The 21,651-nt window shown below is 34.5% G+C and overlaps 2 protein-coding genes across 7 annotated transcripts in view; both read left to right on the plus strand.

Annotated features, from left to right (window-relative positions):
* The window catches only part of LOC124352707 (retinol dehydrogenase 12-like), a 51,174-nt gene extending 36,870 nt beyond the window's left edge, over window positions 1–14,304 (plus strand). For all 6 annotated transcript variants that reach the window (XM_046802328.1, XM_046802323.1, XM_046802325.1 and 3 more), the window contains 6 exons: window positions 314–435; window positions 1,900–2,058; window positions 7,632–7,733; window positions 9,214–9,438; window positions 9,705–9,909; window positions 14,168–14,304. In XM_046802328.1, coding sequence (XP_046658284.1) covers window positions 314–435; window positions 1,900–2,058; window positions 7,632–7,733; window positions 9,214–9,438; window positions 9,705–9,909; window positions 14,168–14,285 — 931 coding nt within the window. In that variant the 3' untranslated portion in view covers window positions 14,286–14,304. The remainder of the gene's footprint in view (window positions 1–313; window positions 436–1,899; window positions 2,059–7,631; window positions 7,734–9,213; window positions 9,439–9,704; window positions 9,910–14,167) is intronic.
* On the plus strand, window positions 14,272–15,113 carry LOC124352708 (peptidyl-prolyl cis-trans isomerase FKBP62-like). The gene has a single exon (XM_046802330.1). The coding sequence runs from the start codon at window positions 14,272–14,274 to the stop codon at window positions 15,085–15,087; it is 816 nt and encodes a 271-aa protein (XP_046658286.1). The 3' UTR covers window positions 15,088–15,113.
* Window positions 15,114–21,651: the final 6,538 nt, after the last annotated feature.

A 21,651-nucleotide genomic window follows, 5' to 3' on the forward strand; every position in this document is an offset into this window, starting at 1 on the left:
TGGGTAATATTTATACAAAACATACACCTGCAGGGATGGAGGTGGAATCTATCACTATTTTATCTTTTACTGTAGTCAATTACCATGCCCTACAGAAGTAGACATATGTACTAGAAGCTTATATAGTAAACATTTGTTGTATGATACTTCATATTTGTAGTTTGTTCTGGTGTTTTCGATGTGTTAAAAAATGTTCACAATTGTTTATTTGTGTTCCTAATAACAGTAATAGTAATAAAGCCTTAGCTTCCTTCAAAGTATTGCAGTTCCTCCAGGAGTAGGTCATCATGTGATGTTTTCTTGAATGTTTCAGGAATTTCTTTGGTGGTGGTTATTGTGCACACAGCAAGGAAAAATTGGATGGTAAAGTGATTATTGTGACAGGTGCAAATTCAGGGATCGGAAAGGAGACTGCTAGATACTTAGCTGCAAGAGGTACTTGCTTACTTATCATTCATCTCTAACTATGCTATTTATACAATAGTGCAGTGACTTTTTTTATCACTAACAATGCCAAATGTCCAGACAAATTTTTTTTCCTTCAATACAGTTAAATTAGATTGTCAGTATTTATAAGGCATTTCAAGTTTTAAAGATGGTACAATCTTGAAGGTAACAAATAACTTTAATTTTTCCACGAAATACTTTAAGGTTGAGACAGTAACGTTTATTTTTGTTTCAAGTGTAAAAATACAGGTAGTTTCCCAAAAACTTAGAAAATATAGGCTGAATAGTGCAGCTTCCAAACTATCAAGTGGGAAGAACAACTCTTTAAGTTATCATTTAAGGTGGAGAAGAGCTTTTAGAAGTGCAGAACCTATGACCCATTCGGCCATTCCTCAGAAGGAAAATGTAACCCTTTAATTTAAAGGAAAAGAGTTTTAAAGTATTAGAGTAGCATAAAAGCTGAGTAGTTGCCATTCATATTCTATTTGGAATTAGAATTAAGAGCAATGAGAAATACCAAGTGGACATACATACTCCTGGTATAGACAAGAGAGTTGTAGAGCTGTGCATTATTGTATGTGATTTGCTCTAGATAATTTTAAGTGCACCAAGAAAGTTGGTACCAGAGTATAAGATGTAAAATTAAGATTATGAGTGTTAGTAATGTAAAAGACCATCCTCATCTCCAGCGACCCCCCTCTCCTACAGTCTGTGGCACTGTCTTGAGACAATTCAAAAACTAACTATGAATAAAAAGCTATTATTACACAATTTCATATCAATGTTAAATTAATGCAGTAAAAAACATTATATTGGTATTGTGGTTTTTTTATATGCATTTCTCATGGGGAAAATGTTGCCTATTCTATAGCTATTAGATTTCTATAAGGTGTAAACTAGAAGCGGGTAGCTAAAAGAAACCAAAGTAGTGCTGCCAGGAACGGGCCTGCATAATACGTAATTTTTTAATTTCAATTTGAATCCTGCTAGGAGTATACATCTCATTGCTGCTCATGTTATCAACTTATAATTATTGTTCATTTGTAGTAATTGTTTATAAAATTCAGTAGCAAACACGAGTTATTTTTACGTTCCCAACCGCAAGTAATAATATTATTTACATTTTTAACTTCACATAATTTGTATTGTTATTTCATGTTTTATTCATTTTTGATTGCAAATACTTGTAAGCCATAAAATTTAGAACAAGTTTGTTTTAATTGTATATAAGTTTGGGTGTAATTTATTCAAATGCAATGATTATTCAATCTATATTTTTTTGTATATATACAGTGATGAATATAAAGTATGATTTTAAATTTGAATATAAAAAATAAATCAAAATGAAATGAAAAATAATTAACTAAATAAATTTTGTATCACTATTTCATATTTAAAAATAATCTGATTCATCTCATACAAATTAAATGACAAAACTTGATTATTAAACAGGTGCAGAGGTGATATTGGCCTGTCGAGACCGTGTGGAAGGCAGACAAGCTGTGCGTGAAATCAAAAGGAAGACACTTAATCGGTCTGTTCGATTTGAGAAATTGGACCTATCAAGCTTTGAAAGCATCTTTGACTTTGTAAACAGATTCAGGCTCAGAGGTAACAATAGGCTATTGTGTGTATTGTGTATTGTGGTCAGGCTATTCTCCTTTTCATAGTGTAGTGTAGAGGCCACAATAGCTGTCAGTACAACTAGTGTCTTATTAGAAATATTGCATGTATTGATTATTAGATGGAACTCAGAAAATAAAATTTTGTATTAGATCACATGGGCATGGTAAGTACCGATCCATGACATGTATAACAAGCTTGTGTAACTGCAGCAGTGGGGCTAGTTCATCTGCAGTGATTTACATGAATCTACGTTGAATGGTCAAGGTACCTTCTTTAAAATTTTGTAATAGAATACCAATGTACTTAAGTATGAGTATGTACTTACGTTTAGGTAAGAATGGCTAATTGAACCAATTGGCATATGCACGCACACACACAGACACATGCATGCGCATGTGCGTGCACACGCGCGCGCACATACACACACACACACACACACAAGCAAAGAATTGATATGTATATATATATATATTTAATATAATATAATATGAATTTAATTTAATTGTTTTAAAATACGATTTCAAAGGGAATAGTATAGACCCCCTGGGAAATTGCCCATTTCAGAGCAAATCGACCAATTTTTTTAACCATTTGATGACCATGAAAAAAGTTGTTAATACTTTAATTTACAAATGAGTGTCTTAATTTGAGATATTGTTACAGAAAACTAGAATATCAGGGTGTCCAGCAGCATTGAAAATCGGGAAGAGCGGGAATTATGCTTGAATTTTACCTGCCTTGAATAAGGCAGGAATTATGCTTGTATTTTGTAGAAAATCGGGAGTTTTGATTATTTTTTTAGACAACGTATTTTTATAAATTATCTTGAGCTAAAACAGTTTACTCCATTTAACCTTTGTTTCGTTTTCGTGCGATTCACAAACAAAAGGCACAGACGTGGACGTGACTCAGTGACGAGAGAAAGTTGATGTCGTCATGGGCGTACGATTGAAATTGTTGCGTTCGGAACGGTTCGATTGTTTAAATCGTTCGAACTCGAGGTTCGAGATATCGAGTTGAATTGCCATAGTCTGCGGCTGCCGTTACTAATGCACGGCGCCTACTAACTGCGGTCGGCCCGGCCTTCTTGTAAAGTCGAAATACACGCAATCAAATGGACACCCGCCCACTGCGGCCGGCCCGGCACAGCCCAGCCCGGCCCAATCTTTTTGTGAAGTCGAAATACACGTAATCAAATGGACACCCGTCCACTGCGGCCGGCCCGGCACAACCCAGCCCGGCCCGATCTTTTTGTAAAGTTGAAATACACGTAATAAAATGGACACCCGCCCATTGCGGCCAGCCCGGCCCGATCTTTTTGTAAAGTCGAAATACACGTAATCAAATGGACACCCACCAACTGCGACCGGCCCAGTCCAGCCCAGCCCGGACCGGTCGCAGTGGGCGGGTTTCCATTTGATTGTATGCATTTTGACAAGAGTATAAAAGTCCGGGCTGGGCGCCGTGCTTAACGCGAATGAAGATATTGAAGCAACAGTTTGATTATGTTCACATTGATGTGAAATTGACAGAATACAAAGGAAATTTGGAAGTAACTCGCTCTCGTTGCAGTCACCAAAAATGGCATCAGTGTAGTAGGTTTGACGGAGATGGTATTTATATATGCTTGATGTTAAAGTAATTTGTTTTCAGTGCCGGTCAGTTGTGGGTTACTAGACAGATATTGTGGATATTTGTCATTAAGTTTTGAACAAGTGTAAAGTAAGTAAGTTATATGCAATTTTACGTATTATAAAACTAATTTTATTCTTGTCTTTGGAAATAAATGTTTATTAGAATTTTCTTCCGTTCTTAACCCAAGAGTGGCTAAATAACCTACGCGACTATATATTGTATTTATAATATTCGCCTGTTGAAGAGGTTGCCCAATTCTTTGAAACATAGTGATGAATATTAAATTTTTCAATTTAAGGTAATTGTTTACATTAACATGCTCATCGAAAAACGTGATCATGTGATCAATTATGGTGTACAATTGGATGCCTATAGGATTTATTTTAAATTTATTTGAGATATATAATTAATACAACACTTTTTTAGTAATCTAGGTGTTTATTTACCCTTGTTATGCTATTAAGGGTTGTTATCATTTTTAACTTATTGCCTTCTTATCTGTTTAAATTAAACCGCGACTATAGCCTTGAATTTTATAATTTTGAACCTTGAAAACCTTGAAATGTGCTTGAATTTTAGATTTGGTCATCACTGGACACCCTGAATATGTTGTGGTAATTTTATATTAATATTACAAATTTTATGAGGTGCTCCTCTAAAAAGACCTGTTATTCAGTCAGTTGGAATACAAATTCTTTCTTAAGGTCTTTCCATTGATCTCAGTAGAATTTTAATACAGCAGATTGGGAATCCTATCAGGTTAGGTTGGAGGAGGGTATCAGTTAAGAATTATGATCAATTCCTGGGATTATCTTGTGCATATCTAACAAACATAAGGTTATAGAAAAGAGTAAAGGATGGAGTAAGAAGTGTGAAGATCTTTAATCTGAGGTTAACACCACTTGAGATTTTGAGCAGCTGCACTGATAAAATCCCTTGATGAGGCCAGAAAAGAAAAATTGTTCTAAACATTAGAAAACATAAACTTAACCTTTCCAGCGTTATTGACGCGGATCCGCGGAGGGCCACTACAAGCTCAAAACGTTATTGCCGTGGATACGCGTTTTTGCATTCTTTATTTTCTTACTGCTATGTTAGTTGAATATTTTGCTGCTAGATGGTTCTAGTAGTCATGCAACATACAGACGGGTTGCCCTGCCTCGAATTCTGTTACAATGGGAGTGGCAGTTGCTTCTAATTGGCCAAACACTGTCTAGCGGGCGTGGCCCCGCGCCTTTCACAAAGTCATTGACGGGAGCTCCCGTCAAGGCATCTAGTCAGTTAATTAGTGAGAAGCGTCCGGTACACGCATATGTATTTCGGTTATCGCTAATTTTCTGTTGTGTTATATTCTTTTTAAAGTAAATTATTCATATTATATACAGCAGTTTCCAATATTTATTTAGTGTTTTTTTTACCATTATTCGTGTGAATGGTGAATCCAGACGATTCGGAATTTGAAGATTTGGTAATTCTGAGCAATTACTTTGTCAACCTCAAACTTTTTAATATTTTACTACGGTCATAAGGATGTTATCAGAAAGCAAGAAACATAATTCAAGCCCCTCAAGGCCGTCCTACAGGTTGCCGAGCGATAAGATGGTTCAAAGTCCACGCAATAACAGTGGCTTGCGGGAGACGTGCGGAATGTCAGTTGTGACAGCCCGCCACCAAATAAACACTCTTTGTCTACTTTTGTATTTTTCTAATTTTATTGGTTTGTAATATAGTATATGTTTATCTATAAAACTGTGTTTCATTCCCTTACTTACTGAATAAATTATAAAAATATTAGTGACAACTACACTGCTATTCTACGATATTCTCAAAAGTTAAAAATTAGCCTAGGAAATCCAAAAAGAGCTAAACAAATTTTATTTACCGTTAAATAACTCTATTTTGACATACAGAAACGAAAATAAATTTAACTTTACACATTGGAAATAAAAAAAAATTGTAACTTTATCAAAGATCAGGTCCAATTTTTCATGACGCTTAAAGGGTTAACTCACAGTAACTGTAAGGCTTGGTCCCTGCTATGTAAGTTCACTACCAGAGACACGTAAATCAGAGGCGTGCAAAGCTCGAGCGTTGGTGGGAGAGGTTAACAAAAAATGTTTTGTGTACTAATACTCCAAATTTACAGCGTCTAATAATTAGGGGGAGTCCCTAGAAAAGGTCATTAGATTGCGAGTAGTTCAGTTTATGAGCAACTTGATTTGCCAACTGCCTGCAAACATATGAGTGTGGTTACGTTTTCTCCCTAATCGATATACCGTTTTTTTTTCCAGAGGGAAAGAGACGGTTGTCTCCACACTTAGTCCTAAAAGGGCGTTTGCACCGCCCTTACTTATGTTTTTGCCTCCAGAACCTGAGATTTTATAGAAGCCAATCAGAGGGCTCCTGTTCTTTGATGTCCTTGGGGCCGAAAAGATATGTCCTTAGGAATTTGATCCAGGACTGAGTCACAAAATCATCCTGGAGTGTAAGCATGCTGATTTGGATGTAGAGAGCACTTCAGGAGAGATCCCTCCTAAACAAACCTAGCAACTATCTTCTCCATAGTTTTGAGAAGAAAAGAGTACAGACATGTCGGTCTAAAGGACTTCCGATCGATCCATGCTAGACCTCCCCTGCTTCAGTATAAACACTCCATCTCCCCCAGGAGACTATATATGGACTATAAAGGAGTTAATCACCTACTCAATCCTTTAAAGGTTACTACACGACATGCCAAACTCCATTGTGAGTGAGCAGCACACCCGCAGATCTCCTCCACGGCTGAGTGGTTGATCCTTGTCTTAAATGATACAGTCCGAAAGTGTGTTCCCATCTTGAATTTCCTCCGGTTCAGTAATATGGATTGTCCCTGAGACTACCAAGCGGCGAGATGGGATTTTTGCTAATAGCTTCTGAAGACTTGCACAACCATGCACACTGTCAATGTAGTGCAAAGTTTCTTCTAGCCTAATCTCTTAGCCGTACGGACCTTGTGGTTGTATAGTGCAAGAGCATCGTGGTAGATCTCCCAAGTATTCCAAGTTTTTGCTTTCCTTGGGAAAGGATTAAAAATATATATTTTTTCCTGATATTGTATTTTTTCTCACTTATATATTTAAAACCAACCAATTTTCAAACACATAAATAATAGTTATATAATTGTCAGACAACTAATAAATTGAGTGAAAGTTGCCACTTTATACGGTTAACTGACTCCGATCCAACATTCATTCACGTGTCTGATGGTTGATTTTACTTTAAGTGTATAAAGATTAAAATGTATTATCTGAATAAAAATGATCATTTCATATTTTTTATTCCTTTTGATACTCTCTCATTTTGACCTCCACCAAAACCAGGGTGTCTGATAATAAATTTTGTCTGAGGGGAAAATTTCTCTTATTAATTTCAAGGAAAAAGCAGGTTGTGTGCTTATACAATGCAAATTGGCTCTTGGCTCCTGAATTATTGTCCTCAGTCTTCAAATAGATCGATCACATATCGAGAATTCTGGTCAAACAAGTTTATTGTATTTTAATTTTAGCAAGAATTTAGTTTTAATCAGAGTTTTAATCAAAGTAGGTATAGCCCTATTCAAATAGTTATATATAAAAATCATTTTTCCTCACAGTGATAGACTCGTACGTACAATTGCGTACATACAGGGGTGTTTCCTTTATAATGTATAGTTTATATTTTTTTTAAAGAAAAAGATTATTATTTTTATGTCATACTAAGACATTTTTCATTTCTTAAAAATAATACTTAAAGTATACATTGTAATGCTTATAGTTTTCTTTTCAGGTTTGTATTTTAAGAATGTGAAAAGTATTTTACAGTCAAACATTGTATTCTATAGACTTTATACACTGTACTGTTGACCTGGAGCAATATTTGTTCTTTAAGTGTTTTTCTATTTTCAGGAAGCGAGTTGCATGGTTTATGTAACAATGCTGGTGTGTTCCATGTACCTTACCAACTGACAGAAGATGGGTTTGACTTAACACTGCAGACCAATTACTTAGGTAGGTGTTATTAGTTATTATTGTAAAACAGTGGAATAAAATACTTAACTTTACAACCTTCCATTAACATCCTTTGTTTTTTTGTTCTTTTCTTAAACTTTCCTTCTATTAAAACCTTCAATTTTTTTGGTATCTTACTTCATCGACTTGCTCCTTGCTTCACTATGTGATTAGGATAAAAGAGAGCCACAAGTCACGCTGATTGGAAGTGGAAGTGAAACTGTAAGAGAGATTCTGATTACCTACAGGTAATTTGGCAAAATATGTAACAATTTATGTTAAATTATTATATTTTAGGATTTTTTCTTAAAAATTCGTTGATGAGTATGATATTTTTACATTTACAAAGAGTAAACAGTTTAGACAGATACAGTTCTGGCTTAAAGGTTTTTGTTAAAACGGCCTCTAGCATTTTTAACTAACAGATTTTTAAGGGTGATGCTGGTAACAATTTTACCTATAATCAGTCATTTTCCTGCAAGCATCTTATTGGTTACAAAAAAAGGGCATCTCGAGCTAAAGAAGGATTTGAACCTTCTCTACTTTCAATCCACATTCGATATCCTGATGACCTTATCACATGGTTACCAGTTTTCCTGAAGAATGTAAAGAAACACTTTCTCTTAAATACGATTCAGCTGATCACATGTTATTAAAGTGAAACGTGTTAATCTCTTTCCAAATTATGTTTCAAGAGTTCACAGTTTTCAGAATACGTGCAATTTAAGCGTGTAGACTCTCTTAAATTGAAATCGTAAATCAAAGTAGATCAGTTGAATTTTTGTTTTTGTATAGGTCATATTGGAAATAACCCTTTGTAGGACAAGCAATAATTTTACACCAAGAGCCTATTTTATTTTGTGTAGTGGAGTAATGGAACCTCTAAATGGATAACAGTCTTTGGGGTCAATTTTTGTGTGTGTCATATATGATTTTTTTTGTACACTGTATTTTTTTTGTATGTGTATTGCAGCTATGTGTACTTATGGTCTATATTTAATGTATTATATATATTATATTTTTATCTTAATAAGCTTCTTTATCACACAATAATCACTCTGGCATGATGTGTTAAAGTCATCTTTGATTTGGGTAAAGTAATGTTATAATATGCAATGTCAAAAAGTAAATAAATGATTATTATTATAATTCTCAAAATAGCTAAGCAAATAATGGTGATTAATTTCACCAAGTTTTTCTCATTAAAGGAATGGTGTTTTTCTAACAACTACCTCTTTTCCTGTTTTTATAATCTCCTATTCTCTATGCTTTCATGGCCATTTCTGTTAACTTTCATACTTTTAGACATGCTATTTTTAGGCATTCTCAGGAAAGGCGCACCATCACGTATTGTCAATGTTAACTCTTCTTCTCTCTGCTTTCAGGTCCATTTCTGTTGACTTTCCTACTTTTAGACATACTCAGGGAAAGTGCACCATCACATATTGTCAATGTTAACTCCTCTTCTCTCTGCTTTCAGGTCCATTTCTGTTGACTTTCCTACTTTTAGACATACTCAAGGAAAGTGCACCATCACGTATTGTCAATGTTAACTCAGAAGCTCACACCTTCCCCAAGAGCCTAGATGTTGGTACACTCACCAAGCACTACACCGAAGAAGATCAGTACGATAAATTCCTAGCTTATGGGACTTCAAAGCTGTGTTTACTGTTGTTTTCATCAAAATTAGCAAAACTATTGGCAGGTATGTATACTAAATTTATTATTTATTTGATTGGTGAAGAAAGTAGCAAAAGAATGTATTGAATAAAATACCTGATTGAATATTGGGATAAAATGAGTAGTAAATAAATACATAAAACAAAATCACTAAACCAATGTTCCAAGGTCTTGGTTAGATACTGGGGCTATTTTGGTTTTTTATAACATTGTACATATTTTTAATCTACAACAAAACTTAAAATAGATGTTTCAAACTGAAATGTACAAAAATATGTATTTTTCCATAAGGTACCGGAGTGATCGTGAACAGTGCTAATCCAGGAAACGTCCGGACCAACATTTTTCGTCATTTCCCTGTCATCCGAGACCTGCCAGCCTGGAGTTTCTCTCGTTTCTTGGTGTGGTTGACCTTCAAGAATCCGGCCCAGGGCGCTCAAACTTCTGTATACCTGCTGACCAGTCCGCAAGTGTTTGTTACAGGCCGATATTTCAGGTCAGTGGTCCATTACAACAGATATAACCAATTCATTGCTGCTCTTACTGTAAAAATCCCACCTATCTCAGCTACTCTAAGGATGTGATTCCTTGAATCTGATGACACCATCTACTTTTAGTTGGAACTGATTAGACAATATTCCATGCAATATTACCCTAGAGGAATGTGATTTTATCAATTTCCATATAAGAAGCTACAATCTGTATTTGATAGTTCCTAGGTTATAAATGATTTATGAATACAACAAACATTGTATAAAGCAGGTAGTTGTATAATTGTATTAAACTTCATTTCCAGTTACATCTGAGATCTAGTGCATCTGTAGATTTTTATATGGATAGGCCTGAATTCATCAAACACAGTCAATTTGTGATGATTTCTTGCCAATTAAAAAAAAAAATTTTTTTATCCCTTTAGTGAATGATATGCTCAATGTTAACATCAATTGCAAATGTTGAGGACATTTGTATTGACTTTGCAGTCCCTTATGGTATGAGATCCAGATCAATCTTTCAGCTGAGATGCCTGTCTGCAAACTACAGTACTTCTTTTTCAACAGTACCTTAGAGGAAGGAAAGCCTGGTGTTTTCTGACATTGACTTCTTCGGTGTCTCTTACTTCATTCAAGAAACAAGTTTGTGGAGTGTTAATGAAATGAGATACAATCCACAATATGGCCTCTCGTTTTTAATGTAGAGTCAGTGCTTGACTGGTATTACATTCAGTACATCAATATCCACTTCTGTACTTATCAAAATTAGTTTTTTTTTTTTTTTTAATAAAATCAATTAAGTTTTGATTTGATGGGGATTTGTTATCTAATTAATGTGTTTGTTACTTATTGTTCTGCTAATTATTTTTTATATTGTTATAAATTATATTTTTACTAATTCTAATATCTATCTTATTATCAGTCTATAGTTTATCTTGTTATTATATTGTAATTAATGATTAATGATTTCCATTTAAAGGAAATAAAGAAATAAATTGTATTTTTAAATTTACAATGTTTAAAATAAAAATCTACCCTTATAATGCCACGTGGGCAAAAATGGAATGAAAAAGAAACTTATCGGATAGCTTGGCGTTTCAAACAATGTGAGAAATGCCAAGCAATAATTTGCTGTATTACAGGGATTCAGGAGAAAGATTATAATATTTTAATGAAAAAACATCAAAATGTATAACAAGAAAATAACATACAACCAATAAAACAACAGAATATATACATACTTGTATATAAAAATTAATAAAATCCTTATAACTATTCTTCTATTTTTACTTTTTACTCTTTTTAACAAGTTAAAAACAAAAAATAATACTGTGAAAACAATCCTTTTTATTTGTTTTAACATTGTAAATGTGAAAAAAATAATTTTAACATTTATTGTAGGAAACAATAGTTACACAACCTGTTCTGGTGTGTGAGTAGGGTTTTCGTTAATGTTGTCATCAAAGATATCAGACAATAATTTGCTAGAGCCATGCATTAAACCTCGGTTATAAAAAATAATAGGTGCTGAACATGTTTTGTATAATTAATAAGAAATAATACAAAGAACTTCTGTAAAATATAGCTAGGTATACTCACATTACAATATGACTGTATTATTCTATAATATGTATAAAACAAAAATAAAATAAAAATAAAAAACATTTACAATCAACTGAATATAAATCATTGTGTTCTTATATTCATTCATATATATTATATGTGTTCTTAAAAAAGAGATGCAAGAGTAAATGACACTGAATTTGCCACTGCAAGACAAGCACTGAGTGATAATAGGGAAACAGATTTTGCTGCTGCCAACAGGGTTGGCGAGTGTGGCTCTGACATTCCAAGATAAGATGTAGAAGCAGTGGTGGCAGCGGTGTGGGGGGTCATGTATGTATGGAAGGATGGTGACTCATCTACTGACGGTATAGTTATGGCTCGGTGTGTGGCTAGTGTAGGTTCTGTTGGTATTGAGGAGATTTTTTTATTGCTCTTTTATGTGAATATCAGTTTGGTGACGAGGTGATTGTGGTGTAGTCCTCCATTGACAGCCCTGCAATGAATATTTTGAGTACTGTCAATGTGTCAACTTCTATCACTATTATACTATCACTATCACCACCTTATAAATCACTTATTAACTGTTTGTCAACTTCACTTACTGTTAAATGATCATGATCCGTGCATAATATGTAATGTGTATTGTTTACAACAAATATAACACTTAACAGATCCTAACTTCTAAAACAAGGTTAACTCAAGAATGTGACTGAAAAGACTGCTGCTATACGCAGCGAGTTGTTTAAGCGCCAACCAGTGTTTTATTTTACTAAAGAACTATACAAATCACATATTTTTTCTGATGTGGAATATTTAAGAAATAAAATATCTTTATAAACAATAAAAGGGGTTGAATAATAAAAAAAAAAAACATTAGCCAACGCATTTTCTCTACAGTTAAGACATTGACGATAGATGTCTTCCTGGTATTTTTAGTGAGGTTTTTCAGCTACGAAAGATTGTTGCTGTGGCACCCAAAGGGTTAATATAGTATATAAATTTAATGTAATATCTAAATGTGGTGAATATTCAGCAGTATGAAATGCATAAATCTCCATATTGTCACTCTAAACAGTGTGACGATGTATCTGTGATGATATATCTGTGTGAAGTACCCCAATGATGTAGTATCCATTAATTGTTTGTCACTGCTTTGCTATTTTCAGTTATTCAGCACCTTTGGTAATGGTTTCATATAATATCATTGATGTTTATGATCTAGTTATTCTTGGTGCTGGAGTTCCAAGACTTCTTGTAGGCTGTTTTTTTTTTTTTTTTAAAGGAGAATAAGATATAAATTAAATCTTATAATTCACTCTCTGACTGCATAAGGGAGTGTTTAAATTATTAAAACTTTTTCTATTCTAATTAAAAATAATTTTATTTCCAGGATTGCATATTTTAACTTTCTCTTCCAGTTTAGAGTACAATTATGATCCAAAAATCAAATTTTTGTTTTCAATAAGTATTCATTTAGAGTCTGAGTAACTAAAAATTTCAATGTTAAAGATACAAGTAAAACAGTTTTAAGATAACGTTTTAATGCATACATATGTTTTAATACATGATAAATCTGATTATACAAGCCACTAGGTTAACCAAGACCATAAAAAAATCCTAGGAAGCGTGTACAAGATTAAGTTGAAGATATTCATGTCATTATTGTGAGGTTTGTTCTTGATGGTCGAGGGTGCAGAACACTGTACTATATCGTTTACTTGGCTCAACTGGCAGTTGTTAATTAGAGCAATAACAGTACGGGTTAGAGGATGTGTATTTGTTGTAGCTGGGCATTAACTCACATTTACTTACTACCCTAGAATGATCAAAACCACTGTCCTACTTTGATTAAAATGAAACAAAAAACTATAGTATTATTCATGCAGATGTTTATATATCATATTTTTAATCCCTTAACGGCTTATTTTCAGTTAATTTGTCACTGATTTTTGACTAAAAAAGTGCTGCTGGAGAAGTAATGTCATATAACATTTACCCATTTTATTTTGATCTGTAACGTAATGGGTTACGATTCAACTAGTGGGAAAATGGAAAATTAAATAACAGTACGCAGTCCGCTGTTTAGCTGCAAGATTGTGTGAGCATGATGATTGGCTTTTATTGAAATGTGTGCTTGAAGAATAATGCGTACCGAGAATCATGTTACCGATGAATGCGAGTGATTGCGAAAAAACTTACTTCCCATAACGAAAAATACTACTAAAACTGCTACTGAGTGTGTGTAAATAATGCATATAATGTGTAAAAAAGTGATGTATCTCAATTTTTATTAATTTGAATAATGTATGTCAAACTCAACAAAAAAACAGGTAATAATATATCTTTTTTTGTGAATTTTCACTTTTAAAATAATGATTTTGAATTTTTTGTAATTAAAATTGACTGATTAATTCAGACATATAATAAAATAAATAAGTTCATTTTTAATAAGCTGTTGAGGGGTTAATTATTGAAATGCTAGAGGAAATATGTTTGTGACATATTTAGTCTTATTTATGTATATTTAGCGAAAATTGTCCCTACTAAATCTGTAACTTTTGTAATGAAGTAATTGATTAAACAAATTTCCAACATATCAAATATATGTATATAATGCTGTAAGCTGTAAGTTAGAATAGTTCTTCTGTAATTGTGTCAGTAATAAATTTGTAATTTAATCATATTATTTTGTTACAGCAAGTGTTCCGAGGATAAACCTTCTGGTCTTGCCAAGTCGTTAGAACTAGAGGAGGAATTGTGGGAGGCCACATTGGAGTGGTTGCGACCCTTCTTAGAGAAACATGGCATTATGTAGTGAGAATTGGAGTTTTGGAGGTGGAGTGTGTGTAAAAACTGTCACCTCTAAGGGCATCATTGGTGAACGGCCCAAAGAAAATGCTACATGTGAAGTAATAATAAGTGTGAAAAATGGAGGACATTTGCAGTGCACGGAATCTGAATATCTGAAAGAAACTTTTAATGGTACGGTTGTAGTGGGCAATGCTGATTGTGAGGTGGATAGGCAGGTAGAGAGATGTGTTCGGACTATGGTACCAAATGAACAGTGTTTGTTAGCTATTTCATTTAAAGAATTCCCGACTACTGTTACACTCAGCATTGGTCTTTCTACTTTTTCTCAGTTCCCAGACATATTTGAATGGACTAGAGAAGAGAAGTTAGCAATTGCCAGACAGCATAAACAAAAAGGTGTGCAATTGTTTCAGGCTGGTAGACTCTGCGACTCATTCCTCAAGTTCAACAAGGCAGTCAAGTTAGTTATTACAGTAGGAATTGAGGATTCTGAAGCGAGTGATTTATATGTACAAGTGTGTAATAATATGGCGTGGTGCCATTTGAAGCAAGGTCATACTATTCATGCCCTTACCCTATGCAATAAAGTATTGAACGTTGACCCTTCCAACGTGAAAGCTCTGTTGCGTAGGTCTGAAGCATACAATAGACTGAACGATGTAAAATTGGCCCTTTTAGATTTGAGACAAGTGCGAAAACTAGAACCCAACAATGGGGTGGCAAAAGAACGCCTGATATTATTACAACACAAATTAGAACTTGAAAATATTAAATATGCTAATGTTATCAAACGTATGTTTCAATAGATTACTAAATAAATATTTTTATTAAATTGTACAGTTATATTTATCCTCTTAAAGTACAACTATGTGACGGTACTTACAGTAGGGACCACAAAAGAGTGCAGTTGAGGGAGAAGCCTATTTGGCACGTGACCTTGGAGCAACCAACAAGGACTGAGCTAACTAATTAACTATGTTAGTTTGAGATATGTACAGTAGAACAATGAGACAACGGTCTGTGTTGGCTGTAGCACACTGTGTCAGGCAGTAGTTGATTGATGTCTTGTGCCAACTGCACTCTTTTTGTGGCCTCTCCTGTAGACGATTGTTTCATTGAACAAGCATAATCTAAGCAGTCTTGGCATGCTGATTCTTTAATACTCCTATCAAGTAAAAGGGGTTAAGAAAAATTCACATCTATTTGAAGTGGTTTATGAGTAACTAGAAACTAGGAATGAAAAATTACATAAATCCTTAAAAGTTCTCTTACCTAGAAAAAACCTATATAATTAAAAATACCTTCATAATAGCGTTTTATCTGGCTTAAATAATAAAGTTGTTGTTTTATAGTCTTTGTTTTATGTTTCTTGCAGGTTTCTTGCTCCTACTTTGAACAACTACCATTTTTAAACTAGTTAAGCTATTTCCTTAATTGAATCGGTGATTTCACAAAGGGCATGAGTCACATTTTTTATGAAATTGAGTTTATATTGGTTTCTTACTGCTGGAGGGTCAATACATTTGTTTAGTTGTTCAAACGGCATAAGTCACATACTCAGTGTTGCTATGGTAGACTTATATTTTTATACGTGTGGTTCACAAACGGCATGAGTCAGTGACTCGTGCCGTTTTCAGCACTCAACTACTACCAAGTGCCAACTAGATCAAGCTGATCATTGCCGCCCTTTTAGCCACTCTGCTTCCTAGGTTATTGAAGTGTAGTAAGTTGATGTGTTTGTGGGTTTGTCGGTGTTATTATCAGTACAATTATAGTGTTTTAATAGAACATCAAGTTGCATATGTGACTCAATAAGCTAATTTCTTTTTTATGTACGTTTACGACTTTGAAACTACGTATTTATAGTTTTCTGAGTGAGGTTTTAGAAGGTTTCATAACCTCAAAGATGAATTCTAATGGTAACAATATTTTAAATAATGATTTGGAAACTCAAAATAGAAGAAAGAAAGGTGTTAGGAATGACAATTTGTACTACCATAATGTGAGGAAGAAAGCAAGAATAGAAGGTAAGAGTTATACTATTCTAAAGGTAGGCTTGTACCTGACCGCATGACTGGCGAAAAACTGCAGCTGTAAAAAGAAATGTTTTGACCACTTTACTGAAAATGACAAAATGGATATTTTACGGTTGTTTTCTTGTTATAAAACTAAGAACGAACAAGATATATATTTGCAAGGATTTCTAACTTTACAGAATGTGAAACACAGAAGACCACGAAAAGATGAGCCAAGAGATAGATCTTATAATTTTCAATATCATGTCCAAGGTAGGGTCCAAAAAGCATGAAGTTTGTAAAAAAGGCATATATAAGTTTACATGGAATAACGGAAAAACGTGTTAGAAGAATTTGTGATTTGTTAAAAACTGGAGACATCCCTAGTGATAAACGGGGCCATAAATTACCCGGAAATGTTAATTCCGTCAGAATGTTTGTGAGAAAATAAAAATCTCACATAGAGTCTTTCCCGAAGAAAGAGACTCATTATTCAGGCAAATTATGCTTTTACTTAGATGCCCGTCTTACTGTAAAGGCCATGCATGAACTCTTTGTCAAAAAATACCCAGACCTATCAGTGAAATATGAATTTTAAGTATTTCAAAGAAAATTTTACTTTAAGATTCGGTAGGCCACAAATCGATACATGCTGTAAATGTGAAGAATTGGGTGCCAAGTTGAAAAGCCCTCATCTATCAGATAATGTTAAAAGAGCAGTGGCAGGTGAACTAATAGTTCACAAAAGGCGAAGCAAAAAAGTTTTACAAGAAATTGGGAAGAAATTACTGAATTGTCAAAAAACAGGAATGACATTTTAGCTATTGCGTTTGACTTCATGCAAGTTATATACCTTCCCAAAATTCCAGTTCAAGATATTTTTTACATGAGACAACTTGGCCTCAATACGTTTTGTATCCACAATCTAGCCAACAACAAAGCTACATTATACCAGTATCATGAAGGTATTGCCAAAAAAAGTCCAGACGAAGTTTGCTCTTTCTTGAAAGGATTTCATTGACAATTTTCCGGATTCTGTCAAGGAGTCTGTACGTTTTCAGTGATGGTTGTTCCGGACAAAATAAGAATAATACAATAGTTAGAATGTTTTTAAGTTTAGTAATGACCCAACGTTTTTCAAAAATTATTCATTTCTTTCCTCTTCGGGGTCATTATTTTTTACCCTGTGACCGGGATTTTGGAGTTTTTGAAAAGAAAATTGAACAAATATGACCGGTTGTACGTTCCCAGTGAGATATTTCTGGACTTATTACCGAAATCGCTTCAAGGTTTACTCTTAAAAATGTAAGAACTGAAAATATTCTCAACTTTAGTAGTTGGTGGCCAGAACTTTTTAAGAAAACATGTATTTCTGATGAGACATTGGTAGGGCAGTACCGAAGGAACAAAAAAGTATCCTTTCATACATCACCTTACATGATGTTTACCTACTCAAATGAACATCCAGGTGCAGTAAAAACGTGTCCATTCATAGACAATAATGTTGTAGAACAAACTTTTGTTCTAGCAAAGGGACCGATACTCAACAAACATACCCGGACCCGCACCAAAGTACAATGGGAAAATACCCATCCCTTCTGAAAAAATGGAAGATATTAAGAAGACCATCAGTTACATACCTCATGAATATCTTGATTTCTATAATGACATAACAACTTGGCCAACCGAAGAACGTAGATCCAGGCTTGACCAAGAAGAAAGTGTTGGAGATGAATGAGGCTAGATGTTTTACTTGTAAGCCCTACTACTTGAAGCCATTTTAATTTTGTCATTATCTAACCGAATACTGGACCTTAAAATGTTAGTATATAATATTTGGTAATAAATTTGTTGTCATAATACAACAAGAGTTTCAGTTTTATCCTAAAAAGCCATGATATGGAGAGACTTGATTTACCACCCACAAGGATTACACCAACTTCAAGAACCTCCATTGACTGTGTTTGCACAAACCTCCCACAAGAGGAGCTTGATGTTCATGTCATTAACACAGGAATTTCCGATCACACAGGCCAACTATGCACACTAAAGCTGAACAGCACAAAACTCCAGGCACCTTCTACCATGGAGCGTAGGCACATAAACCAACAGAAATCTTTATAAGCTCAAAACATGTCTCGGCCAACAAGACTGGACAGAAGTCTACAGTTCTCTGGAGGTTAACGATGCCTACAACAGATGTCTTCAGATACTGACTGATGTAATGAACGAGGCTTGTCCGATGGTTAAATCAAGAACAATGCCAAAGCGAAGTAAATTAATGTTAAATGACCCTACAACAATTCACCTAAAAGGAATGCTGGTTAAGGCCCAAGACCAATACAATGCAACAGGTAGTGAAGAGCATATAAGAGAAATGCATCAGCGATAAAAAAGGAATATGACTTGAGATTAAGACTACTTAGACAACAGGCCACAAAAAAACGCTGTGGCCGAAGCTGATAATAAGACAAAAGCTTTATGGAGGGTAATCAACTCGGGAAAGAAAACCTAAAGAAAAAATAAACCTCCCGACTGAACTTGACATACAAGGTACACTCTCATCTGACCCAATAAAGATGGCAGACTATATGAACAACTTTTTTGTCAACATAGCTGATGACACAATCCATAATAATGGACAAACTACTGGCCAAGCAATGTTACTACCAGTTGAAAATCCAGATATTCCTGTATTAGACCTCTACCAAACAACCAGACAGGAGGTGTCTCGAGTTATGGATAGTCTGAAACCAAAAACTTCATCAGGCTATGATGGAATCTCAGCAAAGCTTTTAAAAACTTGTAAAGAAGAGCTAATTGACCCCATAGTAGACATAGTAAACAAATATCTTTTTTGTCTGGAAACTTCCCATCTGCTCTAAAAATGGCCAAAGTCTACCCATTGTTCAAAACAGGATCCCCAACCCAAGCCTCAAATTATCGAGGAACCGATTTCTCTAGTTCCAACATTCTCTAAAATAATTGAAAAACTGACACTAACCAGACTCATAGACCATGTAACGACAAATGAACTCCTTACAACCCAGCAACATGGATTTCTGAAAGGCAAGTCAACAACCCACCGCCCTAATCTGTCTGGTAGAATTCCTTATTGATGAACTTGAAGATGGCAACACCACCACTGCTATTCTACTAGATTATAGCAAGGCTTTCGATTGCCTCAGCCACGAACACCTCATGGCTAAGCTTAGTGCGATAGGTGTAACAGGGACTGCCTATAAACTGGTTTCACAGTTACCTGACAGGGCGGTGCCAAATGGTTGAACTTATGCATAATAGCAAGGGGATTATGCAACAAATCAAATCTGAACCAAAAAGCATCACACGGGGAGTTCCTCAAGGGTCTGTACTGGGTCCAGTACTTTTCATTTTATTTACCAATGACTTTCCAAGATATCTAAAAGACTATTGCAGATCACTAATGTATGCAGATGACACTGTATTGCTTTTGGGCAACAATAATCCAAAACATCTTGAAGTGACCTCTTATATTGCTCTTAACATGGCAATTCAGTATTGCCATAGGAACGACCTCGTTGTAAATGAGACAAAAACTAAGCAACTTATTTTAGGCAAGCACAGAGAGGCTGTAGGCAAGTTACCTGACCTTGAAGAAGTTACTGTTGCCAAATACTTGGGAGTAACAATTGATGAAAGCCTCTCCTGGACCCCCCACATCGATCTCCTGTGCAACAAGCTAAGTGTAAGCCTGTTTGTAATTCGCAGGATTAAGAACATCTGTGACGTGGATACAGCCAAGATCGCCTATTACAGCACTGTTCGAGACCCATTTACGCTATGGTATTGAAGTATGGGGAGCAACTACAAGGGGTAATCTAGAACGAGTGCTCTTGCTCCAAAAACGTGCTATAAGAATACTTGGAGATCTCCAGTCAAGAGAAACTTGCAGAAGCAAATACAAAGACCTAAAAATCCTGACTGTAGTAAATCTGTATATCTTGGAAGTTGTAACATACTCACATCTAAAATCATTAAGCCCCATAAGAACCGCAGCTCAGATTCATGAGTACAGCACAAGACAGTCAGCCAATTACAGCCTTCCTACACACCATCGCACAATGACTGAGAAGAAGAAACCCAGCTATGCAGGTGCCAGAATGTGGAATGTCCTTCCTCCAGAGCTGAAAGACTGCAAGCATTCAACAGTTTCGTCACTTGCTGAAGAACTGGCTTCTTGACCACCCATTTTACTCCATGGACTGAGTTTTTACGGATGGCGACAATCACAGGAATTTTGATCCTCTAGAAGAAACATTTTTCACCATTCTATTTACTATTGTTTATTGATAGTATATGTTGTTTTTTATTAATTTATGACGCAAATTCTGTACTTAAAGTTCATGAATAAAGCATGCTGACTTCTGTATCCCTCTTTAATAGCTAATTTCCATGACTGATTTCACAAAGGGCATGAGTCGTGTTTTTTTTTAATTTGTTTACGGGTTGTATATAATATAATTATGTTTTTAAATTACATAAACTATACATAATCATATATATTATCAGCCAAAAAATACCAATTGTTTTAAATCACATACATTTAAGATAATCGTTTTTTTTGTTTCCTGAAAAATTAGAAAATGTTGACTTATGCCCTTTGTAAAATCACCGATTCAATTGTAGCTCTAAGTCAGATCTTGGATAAATAACTATACAAAACAACAAAGCTGCTATTCAAAATGTAGGTTAGTGACAAATTTTTAAAATGGTAGAGGTTCTAAAGCAGTTTTCTTTATATGTGAAAGATTGACACCTTTTTTCAAACTTTCAAAGTTTCACTTTGAGTTGTTCACTTTCATCCTCAAAACTAAAGTTTTTGAATCCAGCCTTAACACTTTTTTCGGATTTCTCAAAAGCAATCCGCTTCAATTATGGTAGGCTATGTATGGAAGATTTTTGAAGAGCACACTAAGTAATTTTGTGTTTAAAAGTTCCCAATAAACACTCAAAACTTTCACCTTCTACGTCATTGTTTTGAGGTGGCCATAGAGCTGATGAAATTTAAGTTCTACCCTTCCCTGTCTGTTCTTCAGACCAAATAAAAAAGTTGAATTTTTAACATCTAAGCTTGTTACACATAATCTATAAAAGTTCAACTGTCTTAGATAGTATGTATCTTTTAAGTTCTTGGATAAATTCACAAAATATTTATTAGTGTTTTATTTCATGAACGAATAAAATGAATTCATCCTTAGCTTGTGGATTCTTTTTTCAGTCATTAGGTTTACACATTACAGCAAGTATAGAATCTTAGCAAAGTTTGTCCCGCAGTTTCTTTACATCATTGGGTCTAATATTAGAGCATAATAT

This window comes from Homalodisca vitripennis, chromosome 1, assembly GCF_021130785.1.
Source record: "Homalodisca vitripennis isolate AUS2020 chromosome 1, UT_GWSS_2.1, whole genome shotgun sequence".
NCBI classification, from domain to species: domain Eukaryota; kingdom Metazoa; phylum Arthropoda; class Insecta; order Hemiptera; family Cicadellidae; genus Homalodisca; species Homalodisca vitripennis.